We start from the raw sequence: 16,640 nt of genomic DNA on the forward strand, positions 1-16,640 counted from the left end.
TGTCACGCGCCCGCTCGATCTCCCCCACGGTAGATAGCAGCTCCCAGTCTATGCCTACGTGCTCCCCAATCGGTATGGTGCGCAACCTAGCGCATCTCCCCCTCGCCTGCGACCCCACCGGAAACTGAAGATACGGACATGCCGGCTCCTCCTCGTCCCCCACCAAACCCTCATCCATATGCTCAATCTCCTCATCGGATAAATCCATCCCTGCACGTTGATCAAATATTATTAAACAAATAATAATAATTAAACAAATATTAATAAATAAACAAATAATAATAAATAAACAAATAATAATAAATAAACAAATATTAATAAACAAATAATAATTAAACAAATAATAATAATTAAAACAAATAATAATTAAACAAATAATAATAATTAAAACAAATAATAATTAAACAAATAATAATAAATAAACAAATAATAATAATTAAACAAATAATAATAATTAAACAAATAATAATTAACTAATAATAATTAACTAATAATAATTAAACAAATAATAATAATTAAACAAATAATAATTAAACAAATAATAATAAATAAAACAAATAATAATTAAACAAATAATAATAATTGAACAAATAATAATAATTAAACAAATAATAATTAACTAATAATAATTAACTAATAATAATTAAACAAATAATAATTAAACAAATAATAATAATTAAACAAATAATAATTAACTAATAATAATTAAACAAATAATAATAATTAAACAAATATTAATAAACTAATAATAAATAAACAAATAATAATAATTAAACAAATTATTTAATAAACAAATTAAATTAAAAAAAAATAAACATGAACCAAAGCGCCCCGCTATGGCCTCGGCGCAGCGCTTTGGTTCTTCATTCTGAAGAACAGAAGCCAAACAGCAGCTGATCCGGTCAAAATCAACAACAATCAACCATGTATTTTGAATGCAAAGATAAAGGAAAGTGACTGGGGTTTAGATCTAACCTTTATGCGGTTGAAAGCTCAAATAATCTTCGAAATTGGCTCGAGTGTGTGTGAATCGCACCTTGTGTGTGTGTTTGGTTGTTTGGGTGAAGTGGGGGGGAAGATGCCCCGCTTCAGTGTATAACGAGGGTCCAAAGCGCCCCGCTATGGCCATAGCGCGGCGCTTTGGGACCAAAACGCCGCGTTATGAGCATAGCGGGGCGTTTTGGGGTTTTTTTAAATTTTTTAAAATTGTATTTAATTAACAAACGGATCAATAAATAGTCTAAATTTGCCGTTTTTTCCTTTATACATCATTTTTTAATATATATGGACTATACGGCAAGTTCCAGATCAAATCGGTTACGTGTGATGTCTTATTCCGTTATCTCGTATCATTTAGGTTTGAAATCACAAGTACTCCTGTGAGAAGTGTTATGTGTATCAGCCGCCTACCGTACATGAACATGATGTATTTTTTCATTAATTGCAGTATTATGATGTATATTGTCATTTCGGGTCGTACAAGTGCGTATTGAATCCGATTGGGTCGTGTCGGTGACATTCGGTTTTTAACGTGATGTAACGCGTATATTGAACAAACACAAACGTGGTTATTATTAAACACATTTAAGATACACAAACACAAACGTGATTATTATTAAACACATTTAAGATACATCGTGAACATATGGGGTTGCATTAAGGTCAGGGGCACGATACGTAAGCATTTCGTACGTGTTGATCTGATCCATGTATAATGTATGCCAGGCTGCTGCGCGCTCTGTTCTGTTCGCTGTCCAGAGTAGGTTTGGGGGAGGCATTGAATAACAACCTCCAAGCTCTACATGTATGAAATGCCCCTTGTCGACGAACACAACCGCAACTACCAGGTGAGGTTCCTCAGCTTCGTTTGGGCCGCCCAGCATAGGGAAAATTGTATCGCTCCCACGAATGTCGAAGGTGTGAACAATCACACCGTATCGTTGGGCAATAAGAAACCCCGTCTCAGGCATCGACATGTAATTTTCGATACCTGCTCGTCCCACCCCCTTGAAATCGATCCGTTTAACCAGCGCATCATAATGTCCTACATTTTCCGGATCGAAAACCTGCCTCCAAAGCGATTCGTTCATACGTAACTCCTTTAGAAGCTGTTCCCGGATCTTCAAATATGAATTTTGTTTCACTCCTAACCCAACAGCCACCGATCTAAATCCACAATGACCATCTGGTTTCACGTCCTTTATTTTAACGATGTATGGATGGATCACTTTGGGAATCTGAGATGCGTAGTTGCGGATCGCTATATCCGTCTTAGGACCGAGCTTGATATTCGGGAAATCAGGGTGTAGGTTGAGCGGTTTGGTATTCTTTCCTCTGCAAGAATCTTCGGCTGATATGTACGAGCTGTGACGGGGAAGATCGTCTGAGGCATCGACCCAAGTTTCTTCTGACGGAATGTAAGAGCTTTGTCTAGCAGCTTCAACCCTTCTTTCTTCCTGCGTTTTCAATGTTGGTCGACCACGAGTTTTCTTCAGAACAGCAGGAGGTTTTTTGTTACTGTTCCCTGGATTGAGGATTTGCTGAAACTTTTCAAAGAAGCTCCTTTTCACTTGAGGGGGTGTTGGATCGATCTGTTTTTTCAATTTTTCAAATTCCGCGTCTACATCAATATCCTCTATTTTATTCCTTGCAGGCTTGAAGTCAAGCTTCTTCCAAAACACGTCTATGTATGTGATCCGGATTTGCTGACCTGTGGATGAAAACAAATTAGGTGGCAAAATCATAACGAGAAAGTTCAAAAATAATAATTACCTTTATTTTCCAACTTTTCCAAACGACAGGCACATGGCAAACCACAGCTGGTAAAAAGTTGGCAACCACAGCTTGCACCGTAGGCTCTCAACCCGTCTTCCTTACGTTTTAGTTCGATACTCAAAAGCTCAATCGCATATATTGAAACCTTTCTGAGAATATATGCAAGCATGGGCTGATTCTTGTGGTGCGTCATCACTTTTCGGAGGCTTGTTTCAAAGGTACTTCTAATCTCGGTGTATTGTTTAGCAACAACATGATCAACATACAGTACAAGTTTATCCAGTGTGTTGCGATGACTTGGAAAGTGACTTTTTAATGTTGCATGCATGCTCTCAACCCTGTTGGTCGTAGTCTGGTGAAAGTTGATAGTTCGGTTAATCCAGCAAGATACAAACTTTTCACGGTACGGATCCAACCAGGATTTCTTCATATAATCATAAACCTCTAAAATTAAAAAACGTAAATAGTCAGTTTTTGTTATTATATAAAATTTGAACATAATTATGTAAGAAATACTCACGTTCACGGTCAGCTTCTTTCAGCTGTGCTTCAAAGTTTTCCAAGTTATACATGTATATTTCCTCGGTCGTAGACTCGCACAATGTCCAAAATGTACGTACGAATTCTTTCCACTCCTTGTCAGAGAATTTCTTCTTGTTGTTCTTATTAATATTTTGTTGAATATGGAACCGACAAAGATACTTATACGCTTTTGGAAAAACTTGTTCACACGCGTTCATTAGCGCAAAATCCCTGTCTGTTAAAATCACGCGCGGTTCCATACATCCTGCCAGCATAGACTTGATCCTCTGCAACACCCATAGGTAGTTCTCTGACTTCTCGGCGGAAATTACAGCACATGCAGCCGTAAACGATTTGTTTGTCGACGTCATGCCTACGACCTGAACAAATGGCAGGTTGTACATGTTCGTTTTGTATGTGGCATCAATCATTAGCACATGCGGGAAGGCACACCACATAGTGAATGATTTTTCGTGAACAAAGAAGACGTCTTCAACTTCGTTCGATATCTCATTCGTGCGCATGTAATAAGTGTAATTTTTTTCGATAAGAATGTTTTCAAGTTTTTGCATCGGAGACTTACCGACATTTTTTTCGGCGTTGATCTTCTGAACAGCGTTGTGTATATCTTTCGGAATAAGCTTTCTAGCCGGATTGTTTTTTGTCAGCGTTCGCCAAATACTTTGGTTGCGAATATCTTGCTCTGCCAACTCCTTAACCAGTTTTTTGTCCTCCGAAGAAAGCCTTCTCGCATACGCGTGACCCTCGAAGTTTTCAATAGGAGTGTGGTAATGCTTCGCCTTCGTCACCTCGATCCTCCAAACACTTCCGGATGATTCCGAAAACCCGATCATCTCGAACGGGCAGCCTATTTTCTTGCTACCCGTTTTCCTCTGTGTAGCTACACTCTTATGCTCCCCACCAAAAGTACATTGAAACCAAATCTTGTAATTCTCTCCTCTTTTATTCGACCTCTTTGTCACAATGAGGTAACCATTGTCTTTTGCCGTGTCTTGTACCCAACGCACCAACTCTTTACGTGACGAAAAGGTCTGCGTTGTATCAAACGAAAATGTAACCGGGTAACAACCTTCCTCGTCAACAGACACATCCTCCGGCTCACCATCGTCACCGAGATTTGAATAGACTTGATGTTCAAAGCTTTGTTCACAACCGTAACTCTGGTTTGGATAACACTCCTGCTGTACAAAGCTTTGCTCGCCACCGTAACCGAAATTCGAATAACCTTGTTGACAACCGTAACTGTCGTTTGGATAACACTCCTGCTGTACAAAGCTATACTCGCCACCGTAACCGAAATTCGAATAACCTTGTTGTGCGTAAGGGTCCTCCACAGGGGTATTCAAATCCAGCTGCACCGTGTTATCACGATAACGAATGCCAGATACAACCTCTGTCTCCCTCAAGTTGGACGACACCGGTTTCTCAAACGAGTCAGAAATAGCGGTCCCCTCGTAAGAATCAGGAACAACCGACTCGTCAGAATAATCACCGAAAAGATAGTTACTGAACCACGACATCGTTTTTTTCAAAAAATTTAACTAATAGAGCAAAGAAGATCGACAGAAAACAATTCGAGTGATGAATCTGTTGTCTGGCCAGTGATTTAAAGCCAGAATTTGGGATCGAAGCGCCGCGCTATGGCCAAAGCGCGGCGCTTAGGGTTCACGGGGCGACTGAAACCTAGGAAGCTTTATGTCTGTCAGTCTGTCACTCAGTCAGTCATTCGAAACCTCGTATCACCTTTTGTCGCCCTAAGCGCCGCGCTATGGCCAAAGCGGAGCGCTTAGGGGTGTGAAAATTATTTTGGCTGTGTGTGATTAGCATGATCCTTTAAAAATTTAAGATTAATCCAAAGAATCCTATGTTGATCATCTATGCTAAGAAGTAGTAGTACATTTAGATTTGCTTCTTTTTCTCTGTGATTTAATGCTAAATCAGTGTGAGATGTTCAATATGTTTTGGTTCAAGATTGAGTTATTTAGATCTGTGTAACTAACTTAGAGGGCCGCTCGCATAAACACATGTAAATATTGCTTCAAATACGATACACACAAGACACTCATGTAATTTTCTTGATTAAAAACGTCTTTTTCTTTAGACTAAATTACAGAAATCAACCTTTATGTTATACCCAAACTACACTTCGTACCTTTCAATATGAAATCGGCAAAAACCAACCTTTATGTTCATGTTTTGCTACAAATTATAACCTTTAACACAAACGATATTAGTTTTCTTGGTTAACTTCACATGCAATGCATGTGAGGGTATTATTGTCATTTCAGTTAATCTTTTAATATATATTAAAAGAAAAAAATATATTATCACCTACCCCCTCTCTCTCTCTCTCTCTCTCTCTCTCTCTCTCTCACATCTCTTTACCCTCACATGCATTGCATGTGAGGGCAGTTAACTAGGGCCGTTCAAATTGCTCGCCGCTCGTCGCTCGCTCGACGCTCGTTCGGAAATTGCTCGGAAAATGCTCGTTCGATTTGACGCTCGGTAGTAAATGAGCCGCTCTGATCGGTTCGGTTTGTAAACGAGCCAAGCATGAGCAAAGGTCCGCTCGGCTCGGTTCGACTCGAATTATTATTTTTAATTAGTATATATACATATACACTTACATATATAATAAACATGTATACACACACACATATATATACACACAAATATAAATTATACATATATATACACACACCTAAATATATATACACATTACACATACATATATACTTAAATATAAATTAAATTTAGAGTTTTATATGTACCACTCTATTAGATTTTGGTCCACTATATACAAATTTACAACGATATCTATACGTAGTAGCCCAATCACGCCGTTAAAAAAATTAATATCAAATCTAAAAGTTAAACCATAAACCGTTAAAGGATAGTCTGCTCATCCCTCAATGTTTCATGTCGTTACCTTATGTCAATCGTCTCCTGCTCTCAACGTAATTGTTCGTGCAATATAATTATCGGCTCGTCGGCCACAACATTGTTATTCATAAGAAAAATATTATGCCATAAAATGTGCATCTTTTAAAAGACATAAAAACTTGCTACCCAACATTGTCACTACCACTCTCATAAAATTTAAATTGGGCGACATGGTTGTCCAAATCGCTCGAACTTCGCTCGACGCTCGCTGGGAATTTTTACCGCTTGAAAAATCCTCGCTTGATTTGAGGCTCGGTTCTAAATGAGCCGCTCCGCTCGGTTCGGTTTGTAAACGAGCCAAGCACGAGCAAAGGTCTGCTCGGTTCGGCTTGGCTCGTGAACAGCCCTACAGTTAACCAAGAAAACTAACATCGTCTGTGTTAAAGGTTATACTTTGTAGCAAAACATGAACATAAAGGTCGGTTTTTGCCAATTTCATAGTGAAAGGTACAAAGTGCAGTTTGTGTATAACATAAAGGTTGATTTCTGCAATTTAGTCTTTTGTTTATGTTTCTAAAGACATGTATAAAATTTATAACTAAATAAACAATATTAACATCAATAAAAATTTCAAGAAATGCTACCAAACATTTAGAAGCTCCTTATGTAAATTAATCAATAGATTGTATTGTGATCATACATTCAAACCCTCTCCAACTCAGCATTATGTTTCTCTAATTGGTCTTTAAACTCTTCTCTCCATCCCTGAATCAATCTTTCCTGTTTCTTTATAAGATCAGTCTTTGTCCTCAGTTCTTCCTCCATCATCGCAATATCCTGCAATATTTATTCGGAATTACAGACCCGGACTAACATCATAGAATAGCGACTTCCTTGGGGTGTGGATCAGTCAGCTGATTTAAACAGGTGTTGATTACCTTTCGCGAGATTTCTTCTTTGGTTGGTTGATTGATCTTCACGCTGCAAACCGATAAAATAAAGTTGGAGTTTTTTAGCAGCCTCCATGAAATCTCTAGCATGCCTCTCCACATCAACTGAGAAAAAAAAAGTTCATATAAACTTGCGAAGAAACCACATGAATGCGTGACTCCCATTTTGTAGCTGCCGCGCAGCTCCTTATTTATGTAGGAGCCATAAATGTTTTAATCATTTTTGCTGTGATGTTCATAAATGGTTCAGAATATTCCAAAGATTTCCATCTTTGGACCGTGGGAGATGGAGTAACTTCCGTGGTCTGTACAAGTTTTTTTTTTCACTAATTACTACTATTCCAGATACGTCATGGTACGGGATTATTTGGACTACTAAAGCAAACCAGATTATAGAGCAAGATCTGATAAGTAATAGTCAATAAATCGGGATTCATTTATCAACAGATTTTTTTATTCCGTTTGAATTCATTTCAATAATTCTTTTGGTTGCGTTAATCGGCGCAATTGCTGTAGCTCGTCAATAATAACTCTTTAGAACTGGAAAACCCTTGTTATGAGCTATCACATGTATTTCCTTTTTTCTATTTAACTTTGTATATAAAATTTCAATTCTTTAGTACTTCGATCTATTCCCAATATATTCCTTTATTCCATTACTCGTTATATTCTAGTCAATCCGATTGGTTAAATTGTTGTTCATATTGAAATGAATCGAGATTGATAAGGAGTTGGTTAATGATGCTCGAGCATGTACCTGTTTTGAGTGCCTATTTATTTTCTGTCGGTCTATATAGCATTGTTGATTCTTTAGTTATGCAAAAAAGAATCTAAAACATCAGCAGCCTTAAATGAAAGATAAAGAGGTTACTTACTCTGATGTGAAGGGTGGGGAGATCGATCGATAGCTTGAAGCTCTTGTGCAGGAAGACATGGGAGTAAAGCAGCCTCCAATGCCATAACATATCCGATCATATCATCCTTAGTGGGCGGTTGAGGAGAATGTGTTCGAGTATCATGTGAATGTGGTTGATCACTCGATTGTCTCTCGGCCATATTTACAGCCTGCCTTTAGTAAGCTAGTTACAATAAAAGACACCATACAACATTGTAAGAGAATTATCATAAACTGGTCAAATAATGGTCTTGACTTGACACCAATCACACAATTCTGGAATAATCAGTTTCATGAGTCTCCTAAAAAGATTTTATTGATGTTATGTTTTTAAAAAAGTTTCTCTATCATTGTATTCAAGAGTGTCAACTTAATCCTATAAAATCGACTCATCAAAGGAAAAGTATGTGTTTGGTTACTATAGTTGTAAAATTTGTTATGACTTGTTGACTAAAGTATCAACATTTTTTTAGAGTTAATTATTGTTTTCGTCCTGTGGTTTGTCAAAAATCACTATTTCAGTCCATTAGTTTAAAAATTGTGATTTCAGTGATTTCAGTCTATGTGGTTTCACTTTCGTAACCATTTCAGTCCACCTCGTAACCATTTCAGTCCCTGTACTTAACAGAATAAATGGATTGAAATGGTTACGAAAGTGAAACCACATGGACTGAAATGGTTACGAAAGTGAAACCACAAGAAATCTCAATTTTTAAACTAGTGGACTGAAATAGTGATTTTTGACAAACCACATGGACGAAAACAGTAATTAACTCTTTTTTTTATCATTAAAGTTGCTGACTGCACCCTTTTAAATTGCTCATGTATGTCCAGTTACCTATGACCAAAAATTAAAACAAATTTGATGTTAATGAGAACAAAAACAAATTTCCTTTTGAAATTAATAACCGTGAAGCCTAAGTTGGAATAGATATATGATATTGTTGATGGTATTTGGTGCAAATATTACCAGATCGTAGAGACCGATTTGTAGCTACAGGGTTCGCAGATCAACCGATGAAAGTGACGAATCGAGACTTCAGATTTGAGAAACGTCTGTTTGATCATTTTGAGCCCATAAGAGATTTACTAATAACTCACAAGTGTCCAATGGCCCAGATATGTGAGAAGCCCAAACATCAAATGACTATATATGTAATGGAAAAGTATTAAATGACTATATATGTAACGGGAAAGTTACTATACAAATAAACTTAACGTACTAATCGCACGAATAGCATGAAAAAGCAAAAAGCATAAGTGACATTTTTGTGATTATCTGCTTGTAGGGTAATTATCAAAATTACTTTACAAGCAGATAATTGTAAAGTAATTTTGATGCCATAATTGTAAAGTAATTTTGATAAACTTGTAGGGTAATTTTGATTCACTTGTAAAGTAATTTTGATGCAGAGTAATTTTGATACACTTGTAGAGTAATTTTGATAATTACCCTACAAGAACGAAATTACTCTACAAGAACATTTTACAAAATTACTCTACAAAAGATCAAAATTACTCTACAGGATCATTTGTAGAGTAATTTTGATAGTTACTGATAATTACAAAAATGTCACCGCGTTTTTTTTGTCTTTTCCTTCAGTTCGTACGTTTTGTATGTTAACTTTATTTGTATTTGATCTTTTACCTATATGTAATATAGAGATGAAGACCTGAAAAAAATATTAATCTATTTTATAGGGTAAAATCCCGATCACAGCCTTTAAAAATTTGGTTAAACCCCTCTTTCCTGAGAATAATTCTTGGGTCCACCACGGAAGATGAACACCAAACTGGTTAACCGAACCGGTTCGTCCAACCCGACCCGAACCGAAACCGGTTTGGAACCGAAAATATATACACCAGTTCAGTTCGAAATCCAAACCACCACTTCCACACCCTCACCACAACAATAAGCCCGAACCGGTTTGGCCAGAAACCGGTTCCCAAACCAATCCAAAAAAACAATTTGGACCGTTTGGCAGAATCTGACTGTTAGAAAATGGTCTTGAGGCCGTTGGGTGTTGTTTTTGACCGTTTTTCACCCCTAAAACACCAACAGCCGCCATTAAAAAAATACAACCGGTGAATTTCTTTTGGTACTTTTTTCCAAAACGACTCAATTCAACCACGCTCTATTTTCGCGAGACCCGTTTGACCCGAACCAAACAATCGTTTTTTAAATTGTTCAGTTTTGACCTGAACTCATTTTGCTCATAACCCGTTTTAACCCGAACCCATTCTGACCGGCCACCCCAACCCACCTGACGAGCCCAATTTTCCAGGCACTATAATTTTTTATATCTATATATATTAATAAATGAGATGATTTGGGCTATTTGTCATTGTATGGTGGAGCTATTTTGCTTATGTGGCATTCATTTGTTGAGTAGATGGTGATTTTGGGAGGGAAATCATCTAATTCTTTATAAACAAACAAAATTTCACAAAACACAAACCAAAACCATACAACCATGCGGGATCCGGGAAAGTTAGGGTCGGTTTTCGGGTTTTCCAAATAACCCAATTTGAATACGGATCCTTTAAATTCTTTTGACTCAATTATTGTGCATAACCATCCTTCAATCGACACCTTCTTTCTCTCTGTTCTCTCTCTTCTACCTACCTTCTCCGATTATAATCTTAAATCAAGAAATCCTTCACAAATCAAAGGTAAACTACATGATCCAAGTGAAATACTCTTTATTTATGTTCTTCGATCCTGTAGGAACTTATTTTTTGTTCAAAACCTTTTTCGCAGATGCTAATGATTTTTGTTGTGTTTCTTTTTTTGTAGATCATTTCACTTATTTTGCAGGTATGTAAACTAGATTAGATTGTTATGTATTTTAAATGCTTAATCGCACTTATTTTTTTTTAATCATTTTTCTGTATTTTTTGTGTTGTTGGTGATGATTTAAAATCTCCGAATCTAATCTTATGAATGGATCTATTGTTTTTTTTAGATCATTAGACATATAGAGAAGGTATGTAAACAATATTAGATTGTTAGGTGTTTTAAGTATTTTATTTCAATTTAAAAAAAAATCCTGTTTTTTGTGTTGTTGTTTATGATTTACATTATCCGATTTGAATGTTATGAGTGGATTATTTTTTGTTGATATCTTTATTTAGTGATGTTCTTACTGATTCTTTTGTTTTGGTTTTAACTTTTTCATGAATAACCCTGAATGTTATGCCACTGCCGGACTATCAATCTTCGTCGAACATGTAACAGGTAATTTTCTTTTGATTGTTTTTTTCCTAATTTTTGATCCCTTATAATGTTAGGTTTCATCGTTTATGCTCGGTTTTTTTACAGTCTTTTTTTGTTAGCAATAAATTTTGTATTCTATTAATTATCAATCAATTAAAGATTTTGTATATTTTTAGTGGCTGATATGTTTTTATGGAATAAGTTTCTCCCCTTATTATGAGTTTGTTTCTATAAATAGTTTACCGTTTTATATTTTTTGTTTTATAAATAGTTTGTAGATCATTCCACATACTTTGCAGGTATGTAAAGTATATTAGATTGTTATGTATTGTAAATGTTTAATGTCAATTTTTGATGATTTTTCTGTTTCTTTTTTTTTTTTTTTTTTTGTATGTGTGTTGATGATGATATAGGTAAGTTTAATTTTATTGTTGTTTTGCTATTTTTTGATCCGGTAAAATGTTTTGTTTCATCGTTTATGATCATCCCTTATAATGTTAGGTTTCATTGTTTATTCTCGGTTTTTTACAGTCTTTTTTTGTTAGTAATAAATTTTCTATTGTATTAATTTTGAATCGATTAAAGATTATGTAAATTTTTAGTGTGTGATATGTTTATACCGATACTCTTTACTTATGTTGTTAGATTGTTTAGGAGCGTCATTTTGTTCAAAAAGCATTCGGCTGATTTTCATAATTATTTTTTTATTGTTTTTTGTAGATCGTTCCACTTATTCTGCAGGTACGTAAACCAGATTGGATCGTTCCACTTACTCTGCAGGTAGTTAAATCTTTAATCGCACTTATTTTTTTTATCATTTATGAGTATTTTTTGTGTTGTTGGTGATTGTTTAAATTGTACGATTGTAATCTTTATGAATGGATCTATTCGTTGGTGTCTTCAAACGTTTTGTTGTTACTTATTTCTTTTTTAATAGAAAACCCTAAATTTTATTCATCTGCACGAGTTTGAATCTTTCTCTAACAGCAATAGTTGAGTTTAAAGTTATTGTTGTTTTTGTGTTTTTTTGAGCTGGTATAATGGTAGGAACAGATGTTTATGGTAATGTCTATAATTTTGTAAAGATTATGTAAATTTTTAGTGTCTGATATGTTTTTCCGGAATATTGATTGTGTTTCTAAAAATAAGTAGTTTTTAAACTTTTTTGAAACCGTTCCTTTTTTTGTTTTATAAGTTTCTCCCGTTATTTTTACTTTGTTTCTATAAATACTTTACCGTTTTATTTTTTTAAAAGCGTTCATATTTAATTTGCAGATATGGATCAGAGTAACAACAGTCCTTAATTTTTAAAGTTGATTGAGGAAGATAACCCATTATTTTTGGTATGTTTATTGGTTTTGTAATTACTAATCATATTTTAATTAAAATGATGTTTATCTTTTTTTTTAGTTTGTTCTAAACTCATAGGAAATACCTAATGACTTTGCTTCAATGATGTGGGGATAGCAACCACCTTACAAAGAATCTGTTAACATTGTTGATGGCAACAAGTTATGGTTTGTAAGACTGAAAAATCTGATTTGGGCCCTATACTTGGTGATGGCTTCACCAAAGTTGTTTGGGACAGTCGTATAACAAAAAATGACAATCTTACACTATTATTTACTTATTAACGCGAGCTTACAAGTAGATCTTAAATTTAACACGTTGGTATTTGTGATTATTTTTGTAGTCGGAACATAAGGAAAAGTGTAGTACTGCCGGAACTGATGTCGAGGAAGGTGTTGTTGTGGAATGTGAAGACGACAAATTTCAGCTTGCAACTTTTGAGTCTGTCTTCAATGTAAATTCTTATATTTTAATCTACTTTAACAAAAGTTATCATAGATATATTTGTTGTTTATTTATACATTTTATTTGTCTATCGTTAATTTTGTAGGATATTGATGACTCCAAGTTTGATAAGTTTTTCTCATCTCTGCTTGAAATGGAAGACCTTAAGAAGAAGGTAAATTTTTGTTAATGTTTTTTTTTTCTTATTTTATTAAATTTAATTATTATTCGTATTAGAATGTTAAACATTTTTCCCCTTATATGTAGTTCAAAGATGATTGGGATAAGAAAACTGAACCGAAAGGGAAAACAAGTGTTCTTTGTGATGAAAATCAAAGTTCAAAGGTTTGTGTTCATTTACTAAATTATAGGCGTTTGTAACTAATTGAATTGCTTTACCATTTTTCTTTTCATTTCTAACGCAAACATCCAAACCTCTAAATATATTATTTTAATACCAATATATTATGGTTTTCAATACGAATGTTAGTTTGATAGATAGTTAGTGTATAATTATTAGTTTTGTTTATAGTGTGAGTTAAAATATGATATAGATGTGAAAACCTAACAGTGAAATTACAAATTAAGTTGATGTTTCAATTTTTATGTTCACTTATTTATAGATGTATATCTTATATTTTTATTTTTATTAACTTATTATTGATTTTATCAAATTTATACATATTTATAACAATTAAGAAAACAATGATAATTGATTTATGTTAAATTATTTGGTCGAATATGTCTATTGGTAATTTAATAGTTTTGTAAAGTATTATTTCCAGTAATAATGCAATAGCATAGAAAAGTTATTATAGATAAATTTGTTTCTTAATTATTATACAATCATATTTAACTAAAGTGGAAACTACAATAGAATGACAATTCATATATAGATTTGTGTGTTTTATGGTGGCAGAATTTTAATAAACTATTTAACGATCATTTGTTGAATAATAATAACATGTTTTTTCTTTTTTTTTTTAATTTTCACAGTTTTCTATATGAAAATGAGGTTTTGTGTTGATGAAAGTTGGGTTATGCAGGTAAGTGTGACTTCTAATGTTTTTCATATTACAACCAACATATATTTTTTTATTTCCAGTATTAAATGTTTAAACATCGAATTTCCTTTAAAGAAGCGAATGTGTATGGAAGCGCTTCTTATTTACGGACGTTATTTGGAACAATGCTGATGTCTGGTAGTTTGTCTAGACCAGATTTTGTTTGGGAGAAGACATGGACGTATTTATCGGATGCCATTTTATATAGACAAGAAAAAGCATTTACATGTTGATGGTATGTCTTTTTTTAATGATCGCATGTTATCTATTATTCAGTTAATATACTTATCAATTTAATTATTTTATGTCTATAAATTTATTATCTGAATGAAATAAAATAAAACTTCAATGTAATTATTTTATGTACATCTTGAAGCAATCATCAGCCGATTTGAAGCGTAACCTTGGTGATATGTATGCGGTTGAAGAGGAATTGGGATATTAGATTGTAAACATCGCATAAGCGGTGATAGCATTTGTTTTGATGAAGACGTTGTGAAAATTGATAAACGAGAGAAGTGATTGTTACAATAAGAAAAATTTGGTTTGATGTTGGAGTGTTTGATTAGATTTTTTTTTATTTTATTTTTTTTTTTTTGTGGTGCTTTAAAACATTTATATGGTTTCCCTAATTGATATGACATTTTTATTTATCTGTTGTGTCGTTTGGTTTATAATGATGTTTACTTATGTTTCTTATTGTATTAGATTACATTATTTATTTAATAATCTAATCATATGATTAAAAGCAACGAAAATACAAACAAGTAATACTAAACATCAAACACATAATCCATAGTTTATTTTGCATGAAAGTAAGACTAATCATTTATTTTAAATTCTTGCTAAACAAATAAGTTACAATTTTAAATTTCGGTTATAAAACATCATGATTATAGACATTAGATTGTAGTATTGACTGATTTACAAAATTTCTCATTATTTCTAAATTAAACATCCTTTCTATAATTAAGCTCATTAATTTGATTGTAACTGATTTGTAATTATTTCTACTATTTATTCCTTAAATAGATTATTTTCCTTGCAAATTCATTTATATCAGATTTACTAAAGTATATTTTAATACTCAAATGTCCAACTTATGGTATTATTATATACATCTTCTATGTATTTTTTATGCAGATTTACATTACTCTGACGAAGAAATAAAGAATTTGGCATTGTTAGAGATTGAGAAAATCTTACTTCGTAATAACTCATAGCTGAGGAACTATTCAACTATGCCTTGCCCTGATAATGACTCTATTTCTTCCTCTAACAATCGATTGATCAACGAGGAGTTATCTTATGACCAAAATACTATCGAAGATGAGTTGAATAGTATGTTAGTACTTTTAACAGATAAGCAACGTCATGTTTTTTTATCAGATTATGGAATCTGTTAGAACGAACAAAGGCGATGTGTTTTTGCTTTACGGATATGGTGGCACCAGTAAGACCTTCCTTTGGAAGACATTGTCGGTAGCAATTCGGAGTAAGTCTGAAATTGTTTTAAATGTTGCTTCAAGTGGTATAGCTTCTTTACTACTTTAATATTACTTTCCAACTGTATTTTTATTCCTTGCTTTTTTTTCCGATATTCATCCTTACTTTTTACTTCAGCTTATTTTGTTACATTACATTTGTAGTACATCTTACTTACAACTTATATAAACAATCCGAATCACATATAAACAACAACAACCCAGATTTATCTTTTATATTTCATTATTATGTATGCTTATCATAGTGGTAGTTATTCATGATTTTTAAAAATAACTTCCTCCATTAAGATTTTGCGTTACGCTTCTTCCTCTCATTTGGTAATCACCTCTCTTCAAACAATTTCATTTCTTTTCATGTATCATCAAAGAGGTGGAAATTTCGACCCATTTACTTAACAATTAATTATTTTTATTTGTTTTTATCATCAAAACAAATTGTAATCACAAAATAACTTCCTCCATTAAGATTTTGCGTTACGCTTCTTCCTCTCATTTGGTAATCACCTCTCTTCAAACAATTTCATTTCTTTTCATGTTTTGTGATTACAATTTGTTTTGATGATAAAAAACAAATAAAACTAATTAATTTTTAAGTAAACGGGTCGAAATTTCCACCTCTTTGATGGAAATATGGAATGCACTCAAGTTGGTCTTTATTGCATATCTGTTGGATATAGTAGAAGATGGTGAATACTGAGAATGAAAGGGACTTCCAACAATTCTTGAATAATGTCCGGTATAGGCATATCAAATTTTATTTTGTCAACTTTTCATTTACATTTTTTATGGAACAAACAAAATTTTCTTTTGATAGTGGTGGCAATAGTTTTAGAGGAGATATTTAGTAACTTATGATGTAATTTTCACTTTTAGTTTGATGTATTTGAAGTTTTCCTTTAAGTTTTTTTGGTTTGAAATAAATTTTTGTAAATTGTATTGACTACATTATTGTGTCTTATATTGACTACTTTATTATGTTGAAGTTGGTATGCTAAGTAATTATACCGGCTGTTT

At 33.5% G+C, this 16,640-nt stretch overlaps 1 protein-coding gene across 1 annotated transcript; it reads right to left on the reverse strand.

Moving 5' to 3' along the window:
- Nucleotides 1–6,846: 6,846 nt before the first annotated feature.
- LOC110883669 (mediator of RNA polymerase II transcription subunit 28) lies at nucleotides 6,847–8,214 on the reverse strand. The gene is made up of 3 exons (XM_022131370.1): nucleotides 8,027–8,214; nucleotides 7,140–7,256; nucleotides 6,847–7,038 (listed from the first exon to the last, which is right to left on the reverse strand). Exons 1-3 carry the CDS (start codon nucleotides 8,205–8,207, stop codon nucleotides 6,998–7,000), a joined length of 339 nt encoding a protein of 112 aa, XP_021987062.1. The 5' UTR covers nucleotides 8,208–8,214; the 3' UTR covers nucleotides 6,847–6,997.
- Nucleotides 8,215–16,640: the final 8,426 nt, after the last annotated feature.

The sequence above is a fragment of the Helianthus annuus genome, chromosome 2 (assembly GCF_002127325.2).
Source record: "Helianthus annuus cultivar XRQ/B chromosome 2, HanXRQr2.0-SUNRISE, whole genome shotgun sequence".
Classification (NCBI taxonomy): domain Eukaryota; kingdom Viridiplantae; phylum Streptophyta; class Magnoliopsida; order Asterales; family Asteraceae; genus Helianthus; species Helianthus annuus.